Here is a 27,470-nt window from a genome sequence, read left to right on the forward strand (position 1 = left end):
TAGATAACTTTAAAAAAAAAAGACCCATTCTATTTGTGTCTCGCAATCACCCAGTGGGTCCCGACCCACACTTTGGGAACCTCTGGTCGATAGACCACTTTATGTAAAATTATCAACAGAGACCCAACACCAAGACAGGGAAAGACTCAGTCTGACCCCACCTTAATCCACCATGAGCATTGCACCTCGCAGTATTTAGACAGTTACAGCGGAGAGGAAAAACTTCCTTTAACAGGCAGAAACCTCCAGCAGAACCAGACTCATGTTAGACACACATCTGCCTTTCTCATATCTGAGAGTCTGATCCAAACTGGTCTTTATTTGTGCAGGAAGACAGCCTTGTGTTTGTCATATATCATGTTTCTTTCCTCATCCTGACCCGATCTTCCTCAAGCTGCAGAGGACGGATCTCTTTAGTCTTAAATCATCTCTCATGATAAAGAAGTCTGACAACTCTCACTGAGTGTCAGAGCCAAGAGCATTTAGCTTCACATTAAAATCAATGATGTCACTGTCTTTCTCTTGTGCACTGATTGTCATCTTTCCACCTTCAGGGATCAAGATTATGAAAAAAGCTGAGCCCAATTGAATCTTTCTGCACGTCTCTCTTCTTGTTCCAGGATCTGTCGGGCTCCATCGATGACCTGCCGACTGGTACGGAGGGGGCTCTGAGCCCAGGCGTCAGCACCTCGGGGGTGTCCAGCAGCCAGGGTGAGCAGAGCAATCCCGCCCAGTCGCCCTTCTCTCCACACACGTCGCCCCACCTGCCGGGCATACGTGGACCCTCGCCATCACCTGTGGGCTCTCCTGCCAGCGTCACCCCTTCCCGCACCGGCCCTCTGTCCCCTGCTGCTGTGCCAGGTAAACACAGAACACGAACCTGAACATGAAGTTGTTCTTTTGAATGGAAGCTGTTGTCTAAAAGTCACATGACTCAGCTTCATCTCTGTATTTCTGTGATTTCATAATTCAGCCCTTTAATTTAAATATTAATCAGAGGTTTTTTCAAAGTCCAGAATCATGCAACATAACTTATAAGAGGCTGTGTCCACTGACTCTGTATTTTGAGCTGGCAGCGCTCGTGACCTGAATTTCAAGGCGCTTCTTTCAGGCGCTTACTGTTGCTTGGTTACGCAACTTGTCCTGCGGCACTTCCGCTTCCGTTTGTAGTGACTGTAGAGTTTGTTTTCAAACGATGTGTGCCTCTTATTATCTCTCTTCAGCAAGAGGAAAATATGAACACAAGTGAGAGGAATTGACATTGCCGCCATTGTTGTTATATCAGAAGCCCCGCCCCCTTCTTAGCTTTGATGTCACTGATCAGGTCCAGTCCAAAAATGAAAAAAAAAAGGCTTCACACATCACCTTCGGAGGACAGAAGTGAGAAGAAGCTCACAGAATCCAAATTGCAAGAATCCCGCACACTGTCTGATGAAGGTCGATCAGCAAAACGCTGCCATCCATCTTCCATCTTATCCGGGGTCGGGTCGAGGAGGTAACAGTCTAAGCCAATTGACCCAGACATCTCTCTCCCCAGCAACACTTTCCAGCTCCTCCTAAAAAATCCTGAGGCAATCCCAGACCAGGCAGGAGATATAATCCCTCCAACGAGTTCTGGGTCTACCCTGGGGCCTTCTCCCGGTATGACATGCCTTGAACACCTCTAAAGGGAGGCGTCCAGGAGGCATCCTTATCAAATACCCAAACAATCTCAGCTGACTCCTCTCAATGCGAAGGAGCAACGGCTCTACTCCGAGCTCCCTCCGGATGTCTGAACTCCTGACCCTCTCTCTAACGGCTAAATATCACCAGATCCGTCTCCGGTCTGTCTTCGATCCGTCAGAGCTCCAGATCTGAGAGGTTTCTATTCTTGTCAATGTGTTAACTTCAACTGGATCCGCTCCGTTGCGTTCCGGCTGCTGATCAGGCAGGTCGGAATGCAACGGATTAGATACACAAGACTTCTATAAGACGCATCAATCTCAACAGAGCAGAAGGAGCGGGACAGGAAGTCAGGTTTCACTAAAACAAAATGAAAACATCTGGTTAATTTTCAGAATCAAACACTCTGTGTTATCACCAGATCGTATTTCACTTAACTACAACAACAAACTGTCATGATGAGCGGAGCCAGGCCTGGAGTCAACAGGTCAGAGGTTTTCAGAGGACCAGAAAGACAACATGGATGAGGAGAGGAGGAGGAGAATCCTTGTTTAAAGTGATTACCGTGGGAAAACCTCGGTCACATGACTCCAGCTGTCCGGCGGTCCTGCTCCGTGCTGCGTTCTGCAAACACAACCGGTGGGTGTTGACGGACAAGAAAACACGGACACGGACCAGACACAGATCTCGTGGAAGTCCTGTGTACGGCTGAGCCCAGACACCCTTTAGAGGAAACTCATTTCAGCCGCTTGTATCCAAGATCTTATCCTTTTGGGTCAAGACCCACACCTCATGACCATAGATGAGGGTTGGAACGCAGACCGACTGGTAAATTGAAAGCTTTGCTTTCCGCCTCGACTCCTTCTTCACCACAGCGGTTCTGCAGACGCTGCACCAATCAGCCTGTCAGTCTCACGCTCTATTTTACCCCGAGATACTTAAACTCCTCCACTTGGGGCAAAGATTCGCCCCCACCGCAGCTGATCAGGAAGTGACTTCTACGAGTGCAGCAGGTTATGAAGAGCGCTGAGAGCACAAATCAGCTGATGAGGCTGAACAGAACTTGGTTGAAACGAGGTGCTGCCAGTGGAAACAACGTTAATGGACACGGGCCCTTAGACAGCACTTGATGGATCATAGTTCTAATATTTAATGTGATGAGGTGAGAAGATGAAGAGGTTTAAGATCTTACTATGACCATGGACTCAGAAACAGAGGGTCAAAGAGCATGAGAACTTTAACCTCCACTTATGGAAGAACAATTGTTTCCAGAGATCTTCTGTTTCTTCCACCAAAGAGTGCAAACTGTGAGTGATACTCCGTCTGAAAACACCTAATGAGGAGGAATAATCTGAGTATCTGCTCGATGTGGAGACTTAGATGCTGTAAATCATCTGGTGAACATAAGAGATTTAGATTTTTAATTTAGCACTCTCTCCCTCTCACAAATACAACGGCTCACATTCATAATTGATGAAATGAGTTGCCAGATGGGAACATTTCTCTCCTGACATGATGCTAGTAAACCATCCCGAGCCGGAGAGAAACAGAAGCTCTGTCACTCAGTGTGGAGAGGAGTTAGACAAGACGCCACCAGGACGCTGTCGTAGTCTGTCTTCATTATTATAACTCCACTGTTTCATTCAGATGTGATAGCTTTATTATTTAAGGGTGAGTATGTCAGAATTCAAAAGACTGAACGTGTCAGATTATAGATTATCTGTGGGGTCTCATCCTGATCTGTGGTGTTGCTGTCTCCTGCAGGTAATCAGATGCCTCCCCGGCCGCCCAGCGTCCAGTCGGACAGCATCATGCACCCTTCCATGAACCAGTCAGCAATGGGCCAGGACAGGGGTGAGTCATGAGTCCCACTCTGCCGCCTGGTCAGATAAGGTGCTTCAAAAAGAGAAAAATGAACCGGTCTTCAGCACGGTGTGAGAAGTGCGCCTCGTTCTCAGGAGGTTTATGAGGAGAGTGTTTGCATTTGTATGCATTCCTCGCTCCTGTAAACACGGCCTGGAGCGGGAGCTTTAAATAAGAATGTGCTCCGAGTCAGGTCAAACCAGGGAACCGGGAGACAGACACTAAGTCCTGCTGCATGTTGGAGGAAGGTAGAGCGAGGGTCTTCACTCAGCGTGGTCATGGATTATGTATCTGAACATTTAGACTAGGGATGTAAATTTCAAGTATTTTCAGTGATCGACTTTTGGAAATGTTAACGATCAATTATCGATTTTATCATTGAAAAACAGTATTATCCTTACGTCAAAAACAAGGCCAATTATGTTTTTTTCCCCTAAATGATATTTTCTACAGCAACAAAATGCATTTAAATGACAGTATTGAATACGTTTACATGTTTAACACTGATTATCAACGATCAGGCTCATAAGAATATTCTCTGAGGACATAGTCTTATAATGTGAAGGCTCATAATACTAACAGAAACATATTTCACACTCACAGTGTCCAGTTTTCTGTCTACTCATTCTTATTGAGAAAAATAAACATGTGTTCAGGTGTCAGCCGGGAGGACAAACGGGTCATCATCAGTCCAGCTGCAGGAAAGCTCAGCCGGCTCTGATGTTGCTGCTCTGCAAACATAGTGTACTAACAATTCCCACCAGTCTGTTGGCTTTATATCCAAAGGTGTATCCACTGTAGTGATGGGTACCTTTCACATTTGAACCGATACGGTACCGATACCCGGTACCTGGGAATCGGTATCGGTACTCAACGGTACCAATCTTCGGTACTTTTGTGTGTTAACGGTAATGTTAATTAAAAAAAAAAAATCTAAAATTTGTTTAATTTAACATATTTATTTAATTTAAAATGAAAAGAACAGAAACAGGATTATATAGGTGATTAGATATATTAGCTGACACGTGCTCGTGGCGTCTAATTGTTCTTTCGGGAGTTTATCAATGAACACACGTGAATGTCTATGAACGGGAAAAGTCAGTTCTCACTCTCTTTCTAATAACAGGACACACAACTTACTTGTTGGGCATTCACGCACACAGGAACGGTTATAAACAGGGCAGGTAGTCGGGGCGAGAGGGTCAGTCTCAACCATAGACTGTAGAAAATAAACTTAATCCTCCTGCAGTTCTGCCTCACGGTGAGTGCGCGCACCCGTCAGCTGCAGGATCCGTTTGGCGCGCTACCACGCAGATGCAGAGAGCAGAGACGTCCACCCGGTCAGTCTCTGACTTTATTACAGGGTGAAAGTATGGAAAATCGCCTCCTCTTCCACTCCCTCTGAGTCACAGGGATGCGTTTAGGTACCGAAACATGGTACCGTTTGATTTTACGTGAGTCGGTACTCGGTAGTACCGACGGAATTCGGTCGGTACCTATAAAAGTACTGAATTCGGTACCCATCCCTAATCCACTGTCCTGTTTAAGTTTTCAACCTTTGTGTTCATGTCATTGTTGGCAGCAGTTGCGCATTGATCCTCTTTAAAAAGCACACGTGGAGACCTGACACATCGCCGCAGCCGCCAGCTGATTCACTTTGAAACATGCTTTAAACTTAAAACTCCCTGATAGCTGAACAAAGTATGAGACCACATGATGTTTGTTCCACTTGATGGAAAATTGAAAACAAAAATACGTGTTTCAAGTAATTTCTTAACATTCAATTTAGGGATGTAATCAATTAATCAAGTATCGATTAATTGATTATTAAGAACGTATTCAAGCACATTTTTGTTTTCAATTTTCCATCATGTGGAACAAACATCATGTGGTCTCATATTTGGTTCAGCTATCAGGGAAGTGTTTTAAGTTTAAAGCATGTTTAATGTAAATCAGCTGGTTAAAGGTGTTTTAAGTTTAAAGCATGTTTAATGTAAATCAGCTGGTTAAAGGTGTTTTAAGTTTAAAGCATGTTTAATGTAAATCAGCTGGTTAAAGGTGTTTTAAGTTTAAAGCATGTTTAATGTGAATCAGCTGGTTAAAGGTGTTTTAAGTTTAAAGCATGTTTAATGTAAATCAGCTGGTTAAAGGTGTTGCGCACAGCAGAGACGCTCAGCTGCACGTCTCCACAAGCGCTTTTTAAAGAGGATCAAGAGGATCAATTAAAGAGGTGGGAATTGCTAGTACACTATGTGTGCAGAACAGGAACATCAGAGCCGTTTGAGCTTTTCTGCTGCTGGACTGTTGTGTTTGTTGCGCTCCCGGGTGACACCTGACCGCGTACACATGCTCATTATTATACATTAGACCAGGTAGTCAGAAAACTGGACACTGGGAGTCTGAAGTACTTTCCTGTTCAGTTGTCTCATTGCAGCAAAAACACAATTAGTAGTCTGAGCCTTCACTTTCTAAGATATGTCCGCTGAGATTGTTTCCAAGAGCCTGATTGTTGATTATCAGCGTGTTAAACATGTTACCTGTATTCAGTACTGTCAGTTATATGCATGTTGTTGCTGTGGAAAATATAATTTAGCACAAAAACAATGTATTCAGCATTGTTTTTGACTGAAGAAATCTCAATGATTTTTTATTGGTCAATCAATAATTGATCGTTAACACTTCCAAAGATCAATCACAAAGAATACTTAAAATTGACATCCCTAAATCAATTAACTGATACTCTATTAAATGCTTGCATCCCTAATTTAGATGCATGTTTACTTTCAGTGATGTTGTTTCAGAGTTGTTTTGATGTTTAAGTAAGATACTTCTTCACAATCTAACTTCTTACTTAATAATCAGATATTTGTGCTCTGATGATAAAACACTTAATACAACATCTTTCAGATGTTTGGATATTTAAGTCCTGAATGCAGAATGTTTTGTGCCTCTGATAATGCTCCCTCTCATCTTCCCTTCAGTGTACATGCGTACCCCTCAGATGCCTCCTTACGGGTCCCCTGGACAACCTGGCTCTGCCTTATCTCCACGCCAGTCTTCAGGAGGCCAGATCCACAGTGGGATGGGACCATATCCCCAGAACAACTCCATGGGAAACTACGGTCCTCAGGGGAGCCAGTACGGTCCACAAGGTGAGTCTTCTGCTAAAGACTCTGGGTAGAAAGGAGAGCACAGTTTCAGTGCTTCGTCATCTCACGCAGGGTTTCTTCGTCTTCTTCAAACTCTGAGAAATATTATGAATGAGTGTACAGTTGTCCTCCTGCGAGCACCACAGTTTCATAGATAACCCAGATTTTAAAAAAGGGCTTTGAAGTTTCCTCTTCCTTCATATATTTATGAAATTATATCACTTGGCTTTGAAGTCTCAGATGGTTTCTGTGGGCTTTGAAGAAGTTCTGCAATGAGTCATAGCAGCGAGCAGCGAGGGCCAGATAAAGCTCCGCTTCATCCGGCTGCTTGTCAGAACAGGCAGCGGCGAGGTAAATTTAGAGCCGGACCGCTGAAATCTCGTCAGGGAGAGATGAGTAGAAGTCCTTTCACACATTTTTTAGTTTTAGACCAAAACACAGTTGAAAGACGGAGTAGGATGTGTGTCAGATGACTGATAGATACCAGGCTGAACGAGTGATTCATAAACACGGGTACCATGGGTGGCACATAGACTGCTTTAAGATGTCCTCAGAGTGGTTTAAGGCTAGGGTTGGTAGCTACAGAAAACTAGCATGAATTTGAATGTAGCATTTCCTCAGGACTCCGTCTAACCCCCCCCCCCCCCACCCCCCCCTCGGTGCACCTCCAAAACAACGCCCCCGCTCACATGCACGAGTGCCACTGATTAGCGACCATATGATGGTGACTGATTCAAAACCGGTCCTCAGCACATGGTTTGTGTTTTGCACTACGACAACTCATGTCTCACTCAGTGGTAAGAAAACACCAAAACATTCTCAAAGTGAAAGTTAAAAACACAAACAAACATGAAATGTACGCTCTGCAGGAGGCGGGCAGAACGGCAGGATGGGATTTGATTGGTTTCATCATTTGGCTCCTGATGGCAGGGATTGGTTGGTGTTTTCCCAGGTTTACTCCAGCTGTAGATAGCAGCTTTTTTTACCTCTTTTTTAAGAACACATTATGTATTGATTACCATCATGACATAAAGATCATTTTAACCAGTATAACAAAAAGTGGATCTAAATCTGACTACCAACCCCAGCTTTAAGTCTTTAACCAAATCCATAACATTTTTTTTAGACGCCTCTGTTCTGATTATCAAACGGGATCAGATTCACTAAAAGTCCTCAGACAAGACTTTTAAGACCTCTGAGGATGTGAGTCACAGACCAGCTGTTTCTCACCACTGCCATGCTGTTAACATACTCCAGCACATCCTACCAAGGATCCGTTAGCCAGTGGATAATGACTCAGATGTGTTGAAGACTGGAGGTACCAGAGCATCATAATGGGCGCTGTGTTTTGGTAGACTCCAGTCACAAAGGCGGCTGCCAGCGATGACGTTGCCAATGTTTTATTTCCTAATTTAAACCGGCGATATATCACCATCAAACGTTTATTTTAGTACAAAATGATCCGAGGATACACAGCTGCCAGCAGCAGAGCAGCTCGCTCTCCTCTCTCTGCACAAACACGCTGTGTCTGTCCCTCTGACACTTTCTTCCACGTCTTCTTCCTGCTGTTGAGTAGTGTGATTTAAACAAGCGGTAACCTAAGGTCTTAAAATATGAGTCCAATGCAGAAGTACCAAAAACTGCAGTTCATCGAGGATCCGCTTGAGGCTGGCTCTGGAAGTACCGGAAACCACATACACACCAATTCAAAAAAGAATTGTGGCCTCGCAGTCAGACACGTCAACATGAGCTTCTTAATCAGACAGGAAGGACGTTGATTGTAACAGAGTATTTCTCTGCAGCGGGGGAGGTGTTTGGATACCTGGATGATGTAACAGGAAGTCTGGGTCTCTGTGGTTAAACCTAAATCTGTGCACCTTTCAGGTTATCCACGGCAGCCAGGCTACACAGGGATGCCCAATGCCAACTACCCCACTGGTCCCGGCATGGGCGGCTCCATGAACCCGATGCCTGGTCAGGGCAGCGGAGCTCCTTATGGAAGCATCCCACCTGGCAGGATAGTCCCGGGGCAGATGGGCACTCGGCCCTACGGTCCTGCGATGGCCACGAACATGGGAGGCATGCCCCCTCAGGTGGCCTCAGGCATGTGTCCCCCTCCAGGCATGAACAGGAAGGACGGTGGCCCCATGGTGCACCATGGACCAACTAACTCCATACATAACAGGTGGGTGAACGAGACTCTGGCTGCATCAGAGAATTTAAACATGTTCTCATCGCAGTTTGCTTGATTCTGATTCATGAATGAGAAAAGTCTGAAACATGTCTGTAAATCAAACCTGTATGGGTACGATGTGGTCGATGTTATTGTTGTGTCGCCTAGTTCAGGGTAAAAGTGATCATTGAGTGTTTGAATGCTAAAGAAATGAGTTAGACAAAACAACACAAAGCAATAAGAGAGACAAAATGATGGGAGAGATATTCATTTAGTAAAGAGGACATTTTTTGGCAAGTGGCTTTTTCTTGTTTTTGCCAAAGAGCATCAGAGAGACGCTGATATTTTTGGACCGAGTCCGTTTGATTCTGTTATTTCTGGTATAGATCAGAGTGTGTTGGTTTTGGAGAGAACAAGACTTCTGCAGATTGTTATGCTCCCAATCAAAACATTATGAATGATAACTGAAGGGAGTTCAAATGGATTTTAAAAAGTGGAGCACCACAGAAAAGAACAAGGCTAATGTTAGCGGATCAGAGCTCCCCTGACGGCCAAATTCCACCAGATCCGTGTCCAGTCCGTCTCCGATCCGTCACAGGAGAGGTTTCTATTCTAGTCAATGTGTTAACTTCCTCTGGATCAGCTCAGTTGCGTTCTGGCAGCGTCTCTGATCCAGCAGGTTGGAGCCCTCCGCATCAGCTCCTATTCGGATGCCGGAACGCGACGCATCAATCTCTGGATAATCCCAGAGCGACAGTCGCTGGAAATACGTGTGTAGTGCTGTGAGATTCAGAAACGGAGAAAATCCAGTCTGGTCCTGCTGGAGGTTTCTGCCTATTAAAGGAAGTTTGTCCTTGCCACTGTAACTTGCTAAATGCTGCAAAGTGCTCTGCTCATGGTTGATTAAGATGAGATCAGACTTGGACCAGCTCTTAGTTATGCTGCTATAGGCTTAGACTGTCGGGGGAACTGACACACTGGGATCCAGTCTTTCCCTCTCTGTCCTCTCTGTCTGTCACTTACTTTAACTCTCCCTGTCCCGTTAAAGTTACTAACCATAGACCTTTCTGGAGTCCCTGAGCTCCCTTGTCTCGTAGGTTCCTCTGGATCTCTGCTGCTGTGGACGTGCCAGACTCCAGCTGCTACAACTACTACTCCCCAATATCATCTCTCTCTCTCTTCATCTCCCTCTATCCCTCTCTCCAACTCGGTATCAGCAGATGTGTGTCTAACATGAGTCTGGTCCTGCTGGAGGTTTCTGCCTGTTAAAGGAAGTTTGTCCTTGCCACTGTAACTTGCTAAATGCTGCAAAGTGCTCTGCTCATGGTGGATTAAGATGAGATCAGACTGAGTCCTGTCTGTAAGATGGGCCTGGATCTGATCCTGTCTTGATGTTGGGTCTTTGTTAATAATAGAACATAGAGTACGGTCTAGACCTGCTCTGTTTGGGAAGCGTCTTGAGATAACATTTGTTGGGATTTGGCGCCATACAAATAAAGGTTGATTGATTATCGCAGAGACTGAGCATGGCTGTAACACACCGACATAAAGGTGGAGACAGACGCTGACTGTGCATGCTACCATCAGCACCTCGTCCTGCTCTATGACGGATAATCACAGAATAGATGATGATTAACGAATAGTAGTGTGTTCCTACTGACGATACTCATCTTGTTACAACGCTCTGGTGTTTGCCATCACACATGAAAAGTTCCCCGAAAGGAGGGGAGCCTGATCCTTTATTTGAGGCCGTATCAGACGCTCTTCTGATATCGGCGTAGGTATCAAACTGACTCTAAGTGTCTTAATGAGACACAAGGGAGCAGCTGACTGTTTCAGGTCAGAAAGGCACTTTTGATTAAGACTCCAGAGCCTGAAGGAACTCTCTCCGTCATCCAGCTGAATGTGTGCGTGTCTGTTCCTGCTTCTACATGCCGGTTGTGCGACCATGAAAAATGATTGGTTCATCCCACGTGCAAGCCGGTGTGTGTTGTGTTTTGGTGCCTCGGTGTGCTGCAGAGTAGATGGCAGCGGACCAAACACTCATCTGTGAGAGAAAAGGAAAAAGTGGAGCGATAGAGAGAGCAGGAGATGCTCCCTGACATCAGTGAATCACATCTCTCCCCAGTGAGGATGCCAGCTCAGCCCACTGAGAGGCACTGGTGGGCTCAGACATGCTGGAGCCATATGACGTAAATTGCTTTCCTACAGAATGAGCTGAAACAAGACGAAGATATAAGGAGAGATTTATTACAGAATCAAAATGAAAGAAAAGAAAATAACTCTTGAACTAAACTCTCAAAGATTATTTTTTGTCTCAGTGTTTCACTAAACCATCCTTCTCTTCCACAGGCCTCCTACCTACTCTAACATGTCGCAGGGGATGATGGGGACAGGCTCTCCATACGGCCCGGGTATGAACAGCATGCATGGTATGATGAACCAGGGAGGACCGGGTCCGTACCCGATGGGAGCAAACATGGCTAACAACACACCTGGTGAGTGAAAGCTGCACGCAGACTGGAAGTCAGCCATTAAACAACGCTATAGACGAGTGATTTCTGATTTCTCATCCTCTTTTCTTCAAGGAATGGCTCCCAGCTCAGAGTTCGGCATGGAGAAAATGAATCCAGCTCCGAAGGTGAACAACAAAGTGGAAGGGACTCCCAAGCCGGAATCCAAAAAGGTTCGAAATCATCTTCATATGAGCGTGCACAGGAAACACACACTGCTTGAGACACTATGAATAATTAGATGCACATTAGCAGCATTTTGTCAATGAGATGAAGCCTCAGATAAGTTCAAGAGGAGGGAGGAGCATGGTGTATCTGAATGACGAGGTCTTGCTCCATTTGGTTTTGTTTGGTAGAGAAAAATTGGGTCAAATTGAGAAGTGATGGAGCAATTAACAAAACACACGGCAAGAAAATACAATCAGCTGACAGGCTATTTTAACTCTGCCATCCTCGGTCAAGGTGTTCAAAAGAAACCTGAGAGTGCAGGAAATTTAAAGAGATTGGATGCGTATTTGTGCAAAACACAAGCACAGACTTCTACACAAATAAAACGATCAGAGCATGAAGACATCAATCAAACTCTATTTATATAGCACCAAATCACCACAAACGTTATCTCAAGACTCTTTTACAAACAGAGCAGGTCTAGACCACCCCATGTCAAATTATGAACAGAGACCCAACACCAAGACAGGATAAGACTCAGTCTGACCCCACCTTAATCCACCATGAGCATTGCACCTCACAGTATTTAGCTAGTTACAGTGGAGAGGAAAAACATTCTTTAACAGGCAGAAACCTCGAGCAGAACCAGACTCATGTTAGACAGTCATCTGCTGAGACCGAGTTGTGTCTGGAAAGACGGATAGAGGAGAATAAGAGAGAGAGGGAGCGGTGATAGTGACAACAAAGGACAGTTAAAGGCTGATTTATACTTCTGCGTCGAATCGACAGCGTAGCCTACGCCGGAGGTACCTACGCAGAGGCCTACCCACGTAGCCGACGTGCACCTCCTTCAAAATAAAACTACGCATTGACGCAGACCACAAGCCCTGTGATTGGACCGCTCATCAGCTGTGTATTTCATCTCCTCCTCTCTATTCTTCATGTAATCATGTCTGTATGATAAACAGCAACATGTATCAGCTGTAGATTAACATAACACGCTCTGAAACTCTGTGGAAAAGGAAACAGAGATCGTAGCGGGGCGGGAACTATCCAACTTTCAGATACCCCTTTTGGACCGAGGCAGTTTCAGGCGCTCAATCGAGAACTGGGTTTTCGTGTTTCGACTGTCAAGAAACACGAAAAAAAACGGAGCGGCTCCAACTCTTTGCTGGTCTCAAACCGCTCATGCGAGGGACAGGGTTGTCGTGATCAAAAACACAAACCAAACGTGTTTCCTCCATTGTCCTGCAGCGAAAAAATAAAAGAGACTAATAGATTCCAAGGGAAAGCAGTGGACAGCCGAGGAGACAACCTGCCGTTGTCTGCCATCATTGTTGTTGTGAGGGAAAGTTTGCGCTAGCGCTGCTGGGAAAAGTGGTCACGTAAATCTGACGTCATGACGTGCGTCTTCCACGGGCTCGAGCGGGCGGAGAAACAAACAGGTGTTGGTTCGCGAGTTCAACCAGCTCTGAAGCAGTGTGAGCACAAGCCCGGAAATACAACCTGGTTCGCGTTTGTCAAAAAGAAATAACTGAGACCACACTGCCCTCAAGTGTTTTGGCCGAGAATTGCTGCGAGTCACGTACACTGTTTCTGGTGCTCATGTCCGCGTCAACCACTGCTGCGTAGGGGCGATGCAGAAGTATAAACATGACATGCACTAGTATATTACATCTGTTGATTTGATTTGATTTGGTTACTGAGGGATGTTTTTGTTAAAGACCTTGCGGTGAAAAAGAAAGATTTTAAATTATTTTTGATCTTGAGAAATTGAGTTCCTGTAAAAAAAAATGCCAAGCAGCACAGAGACAGATACTGTATGCTTTAATATCTTCTTTTGCACATCCCAGACTCTCCTTTCATGCAAGCATAACGTCCACATGATGAGGATTTGTTGCTCTTCAAAGCTTTTTTCCTTCTCATCATTTCATCCCATTGTGTCCTGCAGAAGTCAAGTTCTTCCACCATCACCAACGAGAAGATTACTCGTCTGTATGAGCTCGGCCCGGAGCCGGAGAGGAAGATGTGGGTTGACCGATTCCTGGCCTTCGCTGAAGAGAAGGCCATGGGCATGAACAACCTGCCCGCTGTCGGACGCAAGCCTCTGGATCTCTTCAGACTCTACGTGTCCGTGAAAGAGATCGGTGGCCTCACACAGGTAGTCATGACCTCCGCCTGGTTTTTATTTGAAAGTCAGAGTTTTTAAAAGCAGTGTATGTAAATCCCTATCAGGCTGTTTGTTCTGTGCAGCTCTGTGAGCCTCCTCCTTCCTCTGTCGCCCACCAGGTGAACAAGAACAAGAAGTGGAGGGAGCTGGCCACCAACCTGAATGTGGGCACGTCGAGCAGTGCGGCCAGTTCGCTCAAGAAGCAGTACATCCAGTGTTTGTACGCCTTCGAGTGCAAGATCGAGCGCGGTGAAGACCCGCCCCCAGACTTCTTCAACACCGACACCAAAAAGAACCAGCCCAAGATCCAGCCCCCCAGCCCAGGTGAGCATTGTGCCGTCCTCTGTCTCATCAGAGATTTGTATCAGTTTAACCCCGCTGCCCTTATATGGTCTTCAAAGACCGGCTGTTACTACATAATTACTTTAAGGATTCAACGAAGCGATGAACAACTACGAGCCAAGACGTCCTTTTCCGTGGGCTGCGTGTGATTAGCAACTTGAGCTCAGATCAAAAGGGAGCTAAAGTCGCTCCTCCAAAAGTATCTGCAAAATAAATGAAGTCATTCCTTGCTGCCCTTAAATCCACCGTAGAAGCACTCGTTCATCTGTTTCTGATGAGTCTCAGTTTCACTGTAAACAGGAAGTTACACATAGGGTTCAATATGGCTTATTTCAGCGGTGTGACCCCCAAAAAGAAAACATTTACTTTTAATTTAATTGTCAGTAACAAGATTTTTGTGAAGTTTTAGTTTGTGGATTCTTATTTTTCTCAGGTTGAGCTTATTTTTATAATTTGATTTAAATGTACAACAAAGATATATCAATTTTTATTCTGTGTATCAGTTTATAGAGTATAGTGTTTGGAGTTGTGCTCTTGAGTGATATTGTTTCCCACAGTACAGTGAATGCATCACAGCTGTTCCGTGTTCAGTTGTCCTACAGTTGCGGTGGACATTAAACGTGTCTGAAATGCACAGTTGAAGTAGTCTCTGTGCTCTTCCTTTACCCACATCCTGAAAGTATATTTAATGAAGTGTATTAAGTTAATAGTTAACGCAGAGTCGACTCAGTGTCAGACTAATGACTCTGCTTTGAGCTGCTAGGTTTTCAGTTTTCTTCAGTGTCGCTGTCGCTCGTTTCAGCTGTCATTCTGCTCCAAACATCTTTAAGCCCCGCCTACCTCTCACCCTGCGACATGATTGGCTGTTCAATGCAGTCTTCTTCTTCTGTCTAATGTTGGGTTGATAATTATCATTATCGAATTATCGCCCATCCCTACGTCAGATTATCACTGACAGGAGTCAGGATGTTATTCCTGCATGGATAAAAGTTTCTTGTACCAAAGTCTGACACGTTGTCTATGTAAAGATGAACTGTAGGCTGAACTGAAAGTTTAAAAGATTATGAACCAATGTTTAAAGTTTGAAAACAAAGGGATATGCTACCTCGAAGCTAGCATGAGCTGGGGCTCAGAAAGGAAACAGTTATTTAAAAGGAGTTCAATCTTAAAAACTAAATTTCACACGAGACAAATGAGACAATTTAGACTTTTTTCAGTTTCTCTGCAGTTCATCACCTTTTCTGTCTGCCTCATGTTACCTGTCCTATAAATCAGGGGTCCCCAAAGTGTGGGTCGGGACCCCCTGGGGGGTCCCGAGACACAAATGGAGGGTCATGAGATGTCTTCCAGAATAGATATTTTTTTAATCATCTAAAAATATTTTACCCATAATAGTAAAGATATCAACAAAGATAGTAGCTAAACTTGAAATAAACCTTGAAAACAGAAAATGTAATGAGTTTTCTGCCTTTCAATTTACCAGATGACTCCTAAGTTTAGGGTTAGTGAACAGTTAATTATCAAAGCATCAGCGCATCACCACATGCTCATCCCATAGTTTGGGAACCCCTGCTATAAATGACTATATTTTATTGTACCTTATTAATTACAGAGTTAAAAGCCGATCTTTAAACGGTTATGTTTCAGTGTTATTACATCAGAGGAGCTGTAAATGATGGCACTGTAGCTATAAGTCACAGAAGAGCACCAGATCATCCTCTGGACAGATCCACAAACACATCTCTACAGGGAATACTCTGGCATTTGCACGCAGCATTACGACAGACTCCCTCCGGTCGGTTTCTGTGTGAACGACGGCATGCCAAATCTTCCAATGAACTCTGAATGTTGGGTAAAAGTCAGTGTGTGAACTGGCAGTCAGTCAGAGGTTCAGAGGGGGAGGGGGGGGGATCTCAGGACGATGCGTCGCCTGGAAGCTGTTTGTTTTGGAGGGACTCTGGTTTTAGCTGCCAGGAGCAGCCACACCAGGAGCAGGACCACGTGTTGCTCCAGTCTGGCTGAGACCCAGGCTGTCAGACACGGGGCAGTGAGTCAACGGCGGGGTGTTGTTACAGGAGACATCAGGGTTCTTGTCAGCTGGCATTAGCCCCTCTAGTTAGAACGAAGGAAGAGCAGGAGGGGGAGGGGGGAGGGAGGGGGGTGTGGTGGCGTGGGGCGGGAGGTGATTTGGCGATAGTGATGCCCCGTCAGTGGTGTGTCCTCGCAGCCTGGTGCCTGGCCCAGGGCTACAGAGGCAAGGCAACACTCCCTGGAGATTAGTGCTGAGCCAGAAATGATGAATGGGGGGGAGAGGCTTGTGTGTGTGTGTGTGTGTGTGTGTGTGTGTGTGTGTGTGTGTGTGTGAGTGTGAGTGTGTGTAAAAGTCTGACTCTGTTTCTACCATGCTTTTTTTTTTCCATCCTCACGAGATATCCCCCTCCCCTCCCCTTTCCTCCCTTCATCTTCAGTGGAGGGAAATCCCTGCCCAGAGGGAGGAGGAGGAGGAGGGGGAGGGGGAGGTGGAGTCAGATAATGTGTGTGTGTGTGTGAGAGAGAGAGAGAGAGAGAGAGTGAGAGAGGCGAGAGGGTGATGTGAGAAAATGTGAATAACTGTGACCTGCCAGTGACCCTGCTGTTGTGTGTGTAAGTGTGTGTGTGTGCCAGTTTAATGAATGGGAACCTGTGAGTCATCAGACTGGCGTGCTAATAGTGAGAAGTCCTGAACCGGAGTTAAGGACGACTGCTGCTCTGTCACACACACACACACACACACACACACACACACACACACACACACACACACACACACACACACACAACATAAACAAACAATCACTCACACTCTTACACACACACAGACATACACACATGTCTTGCTGGCTCTTGTCTCTGCAGGTCAGGCTGTAATCTGTCACAGTCAGGGTTTAGATCATTGTTTCCTGGTGACTTCAAGACAAGCGGCAGTGGGTGAAGAGGAGGGCGATGGGAGATGAAGGGTGGGGGATTGGCGTGTTGAGATGAGCAGGAAGATTCCGTATTTTTCTGCTGGCTCGGCTCTCAAAAAGAGACACAAACTGTGTTCCTCTGTGCGGCGCTCAGGAATTTCTTAATGGGATTTAGGATTGCCAAAAGCAGCATGTGTTTCTGAAAGCCCCCCCAGCAGTGCTCAGCCTAACCACAAGACTCTCCCGCCTCACAATCAGACATCAACTTTTACTCCTGCAGTGAAGAGAAGAGGAGGAGGAGGAGGAGGAGAAGGAGGAAGCCATGTGCTAAAATCTTTAAACATAACAAACCTGAGGACTCTCATGTTCCCCCCTGTGCTCACTCAGTGTGTGTATCTTTGTTTTGCAGCTGGTTCTGGATCCCTGCAAGGACCCCAGACTCCTCAATCCACCAGTAGTTCCATGGCCGAGGGGGGAGACCTGAAGCCCCCCACCCCAGCCTCCACCCCGCACACACAAATGCCTCCGATGCCTGGCGTCAGGTACGAGTTGGAAGCCACTGTATTGTGTTTCTTAAGGTGCATTTCTACCAAGAGTTCCGGGGTCTTTCAGCCCCCAGAACTACTTTCCCCTGAACTAAAAGGTTCCTGTGCCCTCATTGTTGTCTGTGTTTTGACCGTGGGCTGAAGTCCTGGGTAGATTGTGCAAATCAGACCAGTGAAGTATGTAGAAAAAAAAAAAAGTAAATGCACTACACCACCAGACCAGTAGAGGGCAGTAAAACAAAGACGAATGCCATTCATCACAGATGACACCATAGAAGCAGACGGACAGGCAGGTATCATTATGAGCAACACAACAGTTAGCCTGTTAGCATGAAGAGACTCAGCTGGTGCTGTTTTAGATGGTGCTATATTTCATCACAGATGGATTCACTGAATCAACACGTGAGAGGAGATAAGCGCGAGTAGCAAAGACGTTTCAACACCACTTTAAAATCCTTTTGAACTCAAAAAGCCGTGGCAGAGATCGGCCGGTGTTTCGGTTTAAACAGCGACCCTGTTAACTGGAGACTCTCAGCCGGATGCATCCCTCATAAACGTCTTGAGACGATCATTAAATATCTGATGAGGATATTTTGAAATCTTAATAAAAACTAAACTAGTTTGCATTCCCAGGAACTCCCTCTGTGTTTCAACAGCTGTGTAAACTCCACAAACACTGACACGTTCAGCTGAAGGTCTCCACTTTACAGGGTCACTTTTAAAACCGTAACACGGTTAGAGACGCTTTCACGGTGGGCTGAGAGAAGACTACTGTTACAAGCTGCTAAATCAAGAGAATCACAGCTTCTTCTTTTGAAAAGTACACACACATACAAAAAAGATAGAACAAATCAAAACTAATGAAAGAAAGAGAAATCAAGTGAATCACAGATGAAAACACTGTGGTTAATCTACCAATCAGACATGTTCAGCATTGCAGGCCCTGCCCCCCGAAAGTCTTGGGACCTTTAAAAAGTACTACCCCCCAAGCAGGGGCTTTTTATGGGGGGATTATCTACCCTGAACTAAATTTAGACCCTGGGTCCACCGGTCGAAACGCACTTGGTTCCGGGATAAAGTTCCTCTGCTCGAAAAACTTCTTTTAATGTTAACAGCATCAGGAGTCGTCGCAGCGAAGGGGAAGCGATCCCTCTGGCGAAACTCGATCCCTCAGACAGGAAATAGAAATAAATACAACAAAAATAATGCTTTGGTTATGTAAGAGTGGGTCATGTTAATGCTGGGATCACACGGTCAGGCAGATGGTTGACAGGAAACCGGATATCATTCATTGGCAGAGAGCAGGTCAGGGAAGAAAGGCGAGGATAGCATGTTGTCCAAGTCCTCTCCATGTGACACAATTTACCTCCAAATCTCACCTACAGCAAACAGGCCCATACTCTGACGAAAGTGCAGATCTCCATCCACTGAGCATGCTTAAGATGAAACCACGTTCATTTAAAAGACTTTGAAATGTGCTGTCTCACTAGAATGATGACACAAATTCATATTCTAAATATTTTTCATATGAAATTTACTCTACTCAAACAATACAACACCACCATTGCAACATATGGTCTTGTGTGTTTTGTTTTGCAGTAATGCCATTCAGTCCGACTGTTTTTGTTTTCTCTATGCTGTTCAGGAGGTGTTGTCTGTTCACCATCTGCCTGAATCCATGTGAATGCAGTAAAACATAAACAACCAGCTGGATAATAAGTGTTAAAGAGGAGTACAGAGAGGAAGAAAGCATCAAAACAATTGCAGTTATGTTTCTCTTAGCTTTGCAATGAGACTGGAGTGAAGATGCACGGGGAAAAGAAGACAACTAACGTGAATTTCAAAACCAAAGTTGTGTGAATATTCTTTATAATGTAAAGTATAAAAGACAGAGAAGTAAACATTTACTGATACGAGCTGATTACAAATCCCAACGTCAAAGGTCAGAGTGCTCCGGTCTGCTGCACTTTGGATCGGTATAGATGTCATGATGCAGTTCAAGGCTCGGTTGACTGAAGGTTTGCTGTGTTTCTCTGCAAACTCTACGGTGGCCCTGAAGGCCAATAGTAATAGATATTTCAAAAGCACAAAATATGTTTCACACAACAAAAATACATTTCACAAGATACATTTAAAAGATCACAAATACATTTCAGAGATCAAAAGATACATTTCAAATAACCAAAATACATTTCAGAAAACACAAAAACATTTCACAGATCACAAAATACATTTCATGTAACCGGAGAGGGCAGGACCATTGTACTTGTTTGTGATTGGCTAAACCCAAGTCTGTCCGGCATCAGTCATTTATCATTTCCTGTTTACACTGGATATCACAATAGCAGAGCCAATGCGAGATTTCAAGTGTTTACCAGGATGGAAGAGGAGCTTGAGTTGATATATCATCAGCCATATCATCAGAGCTGCTGGGACCTGGACAACTGTTTGGATCACACTATATGTATGTCCCCTGCTGAAGTATTGCACTATCAACCCAGGCTCCTCTTCCATCCTGGTAAACACTTGAAATGTTGCACTTGCTCTGCTATAGTGATATCCAGTGTAAACAGGAAATGATGAATGACTGATGCTGGACAGACTTGGGTTTAGCAAATCACAAACAAGTACCATGGTCCTGCCCTTTCCGGTTTTGTGAAATGTATTTGTGTTTTCTGAAATGTTTTTGAGTTTTGTGAAATGTTTTTTTGTTCTGTGAAATATATTTTGCGTCTTTGAAATATGTATTACTATTGGCCTTTAGGGCCACCGTAAAACTCAGATCAGCAACATCAGTCTCATGAGACTCCAACGTAGACCTTGTACCTTTCACAGCTAGCTTAGTTAACTTAGGTAGCTGGTCAGGTCCTGTTGGTTAGCTCACAAGGAAAGAACATCAACGTAGAGATTTAGTCTACACCTCAGAAATGAAGTCATGTGGACTTCATATGAAAAAAGTCTGCAGTGTGGCTGCATGACCAATTACACATGACTAGACCCTGAGATGTTACCCGTGCTAAGGTTGTAGCATTAGCAAGCAGCAGCATGGACAGTCCTCAATATTAAACACGTTTCCTAGCTTAGACCGAACTGAATCAAATTAAGGGTTGGAATCAGGTCGGATCATGTTGTGAGGGAGAGATTTACGATCTGTCACTAACCCATCTCCTGCCTTCCCTCAGGAGTAGCGTCAATCTGCAGGATCCTTTTGCTGACGGTGGAGATCCGGCGTTCTCCAGAAGAAACGCCATGACTCCCAACTCACAGGGCTACCAGCCTGGGATGGGCGGCCCAGAGATGATGGGTCGGATGGGTCCCTATGAGTCGAATAAAGACCCCTTTGGTGGTATGAGGAAAGGTAATTCACAAAAAAAAAGCACTTCGGATGATGTGGTGGTTTATCTACAGCTGAGACTAACCATCGTTTGTGTGTTTCTTGAAGCTGGAGAGCAGTTCATGCAACCCGGACCCAACAGTGGGATGGGAGAGCAGTACAACAGAGGCCCGCCGGGTCCTATGGGCAACATGCAGATGGGTCAGAGGCAACAGTACCCTTACGGATACGACAGAAGGTAAACATTCTGCAGAGTTATTGACGAATCTGTGAAACCTACAAAGAAGTGTTTCAAAGGAAGGCTAAGATCAGACTAATGTTCGTCTATGTTAATCAGAAAGTGTCCAGAGGGTTCTTCAGCTTATGAGATTTAGATATAGAATAAAAACATGTGACTCAGTTGCATTATTTTTAAAAGAGAAGACGATTGAAAATTAAAAAAAAGTGAATTCACAAGTAAAAGTCAAATTTCTTTAATGCTGCTCATCATACTTGTCTGGATTTCTGCAGCTTGAGAAGCTTCTATGGGAGGATATGTTTTAATTTTTATGTTCAATCCTCAAGTTGTTCCTACTGGGATTGAAAAATACACGATATCCTTCTGACAGAGTAGTCAAAACTCTGAATATAGCAATTAATCTGTTTAAGATATCAATAAAAACAGTCTTCTCAGTTCATTGTTCTTAAACAGACGAGTTACTTAGTGCCTGGTTAGATCGGAATCCGGACAGTATAATCTAAATGTCCTTTCACACACCCAGTGAAGTCCAATCAGCTCATAAGTGTTTGTTTGTCTGTGGGGTTAACAGACAGGAGCCTGGTATGGGCCCTGATGGCAGTATGGGACCAGGAGCCCCTCAGCCCAACATGATGCCTTCAGGAGCCGACACAGGGATGTACTCGCCAAGCCGCCCTCCACAACAGCAACGGTCAGTTCCACTCTGAGCTCTTCACGCTCAAATCTCCACATTGATTCGTACATTTCCTGTAAATACAGTGAGCGAAATGTAACGCTGTGAATGTTTGTTGTTGTTTTCAGGCATGACTCCTATACCAATCAGTTCCCTGGCCAAGGGGCTCCCCCTGGTGGCCCGTACTCGAATCAACAGCCAGGAATGTATCCACAGCAGCAGCCGGTGAGAACATTTTGTTCAGCCTGTGCAGTTCTCTTCATCAAACTGTATTCTCGTTTTGATAACATGTCCCTGTTCAGAGATAGTTCTCCACAGTGTAATTATTAAAGTAAACTTCCTCAGCTGTGTTGGCACCTTGGTGAACAGGTGCATGTGTTTAATCCTTGGGTGATGATTGGATGAAGACGTTGTGTCGCTGATTTTAAAGCTGGCTGTGTTTCTTTGACAGAACTACAAGCGTCCTGTCGAAGGAGGATATGGTCCTCCAGCCAAGCGCCATGAGGGAGAAATGTACAATGTCCCCTACAGCGGTCAGCAACAGCCCGGACCCCAGTCCTCAGGGCCCCAGGGCCAGCAGGAAATGTATAACCAGTATAATGCATACCCAGGAGGAGACCGCAGACCACCGGGCCCACAGAACCAGTTCCCCTTCCCCTTCGGCCGGGACCGAGGACCAACTTCTGCAGGTCCCAACTCTCAGTCGATGCCTCCTCAGATGATGACGAGCTCCATGCCTTCGGGTCCTGATGGTCCCCAGGGCCCAATGTGGCAGGGCCGCAATGAGATGGGCTACCCCAACTACCCCAATCGGCAGGGCCCTCCTGTACCGGGTCAGGGCCCCGGGTACCACGGCATGAACCGCTCAGAAGAGATGATGTCGTCAGATCAACGCATGAACCATGAGGGGCAGTGGCCCGGTCACGTCAACCAGCGGCAGCCGCCCTTTGGCCCCGGGGGATCTGGACCTCCCATGACCAGACCCCTACCATCCACCTACCAGACTTCCCAGAACCACATTCCTCAGGTGTCGAGCCCAGCACCCATGCCCCGGCCCATGGAAAGCAGAACATCGCCCAGCAAGTCACCCTACATGCACCCGGGCATCAAGGTGCAGAAAGCCGGACCCCCTGTACCTGCCTCCCATATTGGCCAGGCCCCCGTGCAGCAACCCATGATCAGGCGAGATGTGGCCTTCCCTCCTGGCTCTGTTGAGGCCTCCCAACCCCTCCTGAAGCCCCGCAGACGGCTCACCATGAAAGATATCGGTATGAAGCTTTTCTATTGTTGCTTTCTGGGTCACGGTGTTTCTAAGAGAGCAGGATCAGCCGTGATCCTGATGAACCCGGTCCTCCTCAGTCGGCTCATATTTATTCTGTTTCATGGTCTCACAGGAACTCCTGAGGCTTGGAGAGTGATGATGTCACTAAAGTCTGGTTTACTAGCTGAGAGCACCTGGGCCCTGGACACCGTCAACATCTTATTGTACGATGACAACAGCATCACTACTTTCAACCTGTGTCAGGTAAGATCCACTAAACCAACATCTGTTGAGTGAACGTCACGTGGTGTCAAAGTTTAAAGGATTTGTGGTGACTTTCTTCTTCTTCTGTGGTTTTCTCAGCTGCCTGGGTTCCTGGAGCTGGTGGTGGAGTACTTCAGACGCTGCCTTATCGAGATCTTCGGCATCTTAAAGGAGTATGAAGTCGGAGACCACGGCCAACGCACCCTCATAGATCCCAACGCTGCCGAGGACTCTGAGGATGACATCCCCATGCCTGAGGGCGAGGACATGAATCTGGATGAAGATGATGAAGAGGATGAGGAGGTTGAGGACTCAAAGTCTAACCCTGATGCCCTCCTCCTGGTCCAGGTGAAACAGGAGGATGAGAGCTCACAGAAACACAAGTCTTCAGAGGATGAGGAAGAGGAGAAGGAAAGGGAGTCTTCTAACAAGGAGCCCAATACCTCTACCTCAGGGTCGTCCCAGGACCCAAACCTCCTCTCTGAGAAGCCTAAGCAGGCCAGCAAGTTTGATAAACTTCCCATCAAGGTGGTGAGGAAGAAGAACCCTTTCCTGGTGAACCACTCGTCCAAGCTTGGGCAGCGGCAGAGCTTTGACAGCGGCCTGATACACTGGAGCATCGGTGGTGGTGACACTACTGAACACATCCAGACCCACTTTGAGAGCCGGATGGAGGTTCTGAAGCAGAGGAAACACACGCAGACAGGATCTGAGAGCCGCAAGAAGGTCCAGGTGACCGAAACTGTCCCAGAGAACTCCGAGAAATCCAAGTCCAATGGGGAGGAGAAACCTCAGCAGCAGCAGCAGCCCCAGTCCTCCGAACCTCAGAAGTCTCCAGAGGAGAAGACCCCTCCTCCGCCTCTTCCCATCGGCGCCCCGGTCACTGCTACCATTGATGATGTGCTTTCTGCTCGTCCCGGGTCGGTAACAGAGGAGGTCGTTCGTGGAGGTGTCGAAGAGCAGAAAGAGAACGGCAAGTACCTGTTCAGCATCAGCCCAGACCTCCAGAGCCGACGCAACATCAAGATCCTGGAAGACGAGCCTCACAGCAAAGACGAAACGCCGCTCAGCACTCTGTCGGACTGGCAGGACTCGCTCGCTCGGCGCTGCATCTGTGTTTCCAACATCGTACGCAGCCTCTCTTTTGTTCCCGGAAACGACTTGGAGATGTCCAAACATCCGGGTCTCCTGCTGCTGTTGGGCCGCCTGGTGCTGCTCCATCACAGGCACCCTGAACGCAAACAGGCGCCCGTCACCTACGAGAAGGAGGACGAGGAGGATGAAGGTGTGAGCTGTGAAAGAGACGAGTGGTGGTGGGACTGCCTCGAGGTGTTACGGGAGAACTGCCTGGTGACTCTGGCGAACATCTCAGGCCAGCTGGACCTTTCTATTTACCCGGAGAGTATATGCCTGCCTCTGCTGGACGGCCTGCTCCACTGGGCCGTCTGCCCCTCAGCGGAAGCCCTGGACCCCTTCCCCACGCTGGGGCCTCACGGCTCACTTTCCCCTCAGAGACTGGTCCTCGAGACCCTCAGCAAGCTCAGCATCCAGGACAACAACGTTGACCTCATTCTTGCGACACCGCCGTTCAGCCGCCTGGAGAAGCTGTACGGCTCGCTGGTGCGCCTGGTCGGTGAGCGCAAGGTGGCCGTTTGCCGGGAAATGGCGGTTGTCCTGTTGGCTAACTTGGCGCAGGGTGACAGCTTAGCGGCGCGGGCTATCGCTGTGCAGAAAGGCAGCGTAGGTAACCTGCTGGGCTTCCTTGAGGACAGCCTCGCTGCCACACAGTACCAGCAGAGCCAGAGCTCCCTGCTACAAATGCAGGGCGGGCCTCAGTTTGAGCCCACCAGCGTGGACATGATGCGGCGGGCGGCCCGCGCCCTGCACGCCCTGGCTAAGGTGGAGGAAAACCACTCAGAGTTCACTTTGTACGAGTCGCGGCTACTGGACATCTCAGTGTCCCCTCTTATGAACTCCATGGTGTCCCAAGTGATCTGTGATGTACTCTTTCTGATCGGCCAGTCATGACAGCCGTGGGGAGGTTTCAGCTCTGCCTCTTCCCGTTCCCAGTCACACCCCCCCCTCCTTTTTTTCTGTATGTGTGTGTCTGTTGCGTGTGAGTGAAAAGAGCAAAACTGACTGTCCTTTTTTTTAATTTATGCAAAATCACCTCGGATTCCACTGTCTTTCTACCCCTGCTTCTCACTAAAGGAAGGAATATCATGAAGTAGCTGTGGATTTAAAGCGTCTGAAATAGAGAGATACTGACAAAGAAGAGCAGATCGGGACCCAGGCATAGGACAGAGAGTGCTGCCCTGCGGAAAGGACTTGTTTTTTAATGAAAAGAAAAATCTCCAGAAAAAAAAAAAGAAGAAACTGTAACCAAAGTTGCTGTCTCGTTTACAGTGAGTTTGGGGGATACATGTGCTCGCTTTCTCCCCCGGGGGGTTCGGCAGGGGGAAGAGGGCACGGACTAAACAATATTATGGTTCATGTTTGGAGGCTACATAGACTCACAGACTGTGGTGTGGTATAATTGCTGTAACTTTGGATGCTATATACTCAGCCCCACAGGAACCACATTATTGGCTGTGAACAGACATCTGTCATGGGAGGCCTGTGCAGTAGATTGTAGGACTTTTTTCTGTACTGTACACCTTAAAAACTGTAAACATACTGTAATAATACTGTTTCACACTGAGATACGCTGGCTTGGCAGCAAACTGTAGTTTTTAAAAACAGTTTTAGTTAATGTCGAGAGAGAAAACGGCTTTCCCCCCAAAGTATGGTGAACCTACAACACCCCGACCTCTTCTCTTTGTCCCTTGATTGTATGACTTGACCCTTATATTAAAAAGTCACCTCTTTAGGACTGGTCCTCAACTCTAGATGCAGTCCAAGCTGCAGTGTATATATGATGTACATTACACTTCTCTCTCTCTCTCTCTCTCTTACTCGACTTCTGTTGCTCCTCACCGTTTTTAATCTTTGACAATTACAAGTGTCCCCGCATCAAGTACGCCATGTGATTACTTGACGCCTACCCTCTCCGTTACTTAGGCGCCTCACCCTGCTCGTATCGCGCTCAGAGGGGGGTTTTTAGCTGCTGTCCAACGCCACCCCCAACAAACACAGCTCAAGTTTCAGTTTGTCTCCGGTCTGGGTGTAGAGAGTATAACAAAAATCCTGTCTGCGGTTCCATTTGAGCTCCTTCATAAATGACAAACTAGATCTTGATGAAGAAACCAATTTAATTTTGTTTATTTTGTTTATTTTTTTCCAGTGATGCGGATTCTGCATATTTGTATTTCAGATGATGTAGCTAAAACTTGATGTAAATTCCTCTTTTTTCCTTTTTTGGCTTAATGAATATCATTTATTCAGTATGAAATCTTTATACTATATGTTCCACGTGTTAAGAATAAATGTACATTAAATCTTCGTAAGACGTTTGTTGTGGATTTATTATTCCCCTTGTATTTGGTTGAGACAGCAGTTTACAAAGTGCTGAATTTTCCATTTGGCACGCACAGAGAATTTGATACGCCTCAAGCAGCGTGCAGAGAGTTCTGCTGATGGCTCTGATATTTACACACCGATACAGAGACACAACACACGGCCAGCTTATCAAATGCACAGCCATGTTTTCAATCCCTGCGTGGAGTGACACCTCACCTTGTTGATGCACGGTGGATCACACATGCAGATATTGACATGCGTACTTATGGTGAACAGACGGCTTGATACATACAGACAACATGGGGAAACATTGTTCATCTGCAGGATGTCGTCCCTAAATTTCCTGTTCTGACAGATTCACATTTCAGACAAACCGAGGAGGCAGGACTTTCAGCGCCTATTGAAGCTAATGTGCATGTATCAAAGCAGCCTTTTTTAAAGAAGTGAATAAATTCTTGCAGACTTTGGTGAGCCAGCGCTTATTTTGGAGGCAAAAACTACCATTTTATTTATTCCAGTTGTAGCCACTAATGGTGAAACCAAAATGCATCCCTAAATAAAAAGAAAACACTTCCAACTTGAGCCAAAAGTGTCTCTTCAAAGACTTCTCTCGTGTCTGTTTTTGGTTTTACTCTCTCTCTGATCTTTATTTGTTCAGGAAGTCTCTCCAAGATCAGGATTTATTTTTAGAGACATAAAAACAAAGAAATC

At 46.1% G+C, this 27,470-nt stretch overlaps 1 protein-coding gene across 4 annotated transcripts in view; it reads left to right on the top strand.

The window, feature by feature from the left end:
- The window catches only part of arid1ab (AT rich interactive domain 1Ab (SWI-like)), a 94,849-nt gene extending 68,097 nt beyond the window's left edge, over positions 1-26,752 (top strand). For 3 of the 4 annotated variants that reach the window (XM_034704401.1, XM_034704403.1, XM_034704402.1), the window contains exons 5-20: positions 621-861; positions 3,427-3,516; positions 6,507-6,677; positions 8,559-8,859; positions 11,200-11,345; positions 11,436-11,533; positions 13,480-13,689; positions 13,818-14,022; positions 17,395-17,527; positions 20,713-20,888; positions 20,973-21,102; positions 21,674-21,793; positions 21,904-22,000; positions 22,227-23,043; positions 23,170-23,300; positions 23,400-26,741. In XM_034704401.1, the coding sequence (XP_034560292.1) occupies positions 621-861; positions 3,427-3,516; positions 6,507-6,677; positions 8,559-8,859; positions 11,200-11,345; positions 11,436-11,533; positions 13,480-13,689; positions 13,818-14,022; positions 17,395-17,527; positions 20,713-20,888; positions 20,973-21,102; positions 21,674-21,793; positions 21,904-22,000; positions 22,227-23,043; positions 23,170-23,300; positions 23,400-25,328 (4,995 nt within the window). In that variant the 3' untranslated portion in view covers positions 25,329-26,741. Of the gene's footprint in view, positions 1-620; positions 862-3,426; positions 3,517-6,506; positions 6,678-8,558; positions 8,860-11,199; positions 11,346-11,435; positions 11,534-13,479; positions 13,690-13,817; positions 14,023-17,394; positions 17,528-20,712; positions 20,889-20,972; positions 21,103-21,673; positions 21,794-21,903; positions 22,001-22,226; positions 23,044-23,169; positions 23,301-23,399 lie in introns of all 4 variants that reach the window. The other variant, XM_034704400.1, reaches the window with a different exon arrangement.
- The last annotated feature ends 718 nt before the right edge of the window (positions 26,753-27,470 follow it).

The sequence above is a fragment of the Notolabrus celidotus genome, chromosome 16 (assembly GCF_009762535.1).
Source record: "Notolabrus celidotus isolate fNotCel1 chromosome 16, fNotCel1.pri, whole genome shotgun sequence".
NCBI classification, from domain to species: domain Eukaryota; kingdom Metazoa; phylum Chordata; class Actinopteri; order Labriformes; family Labridae; genus Notolabrus; species Notolabrus celidotus.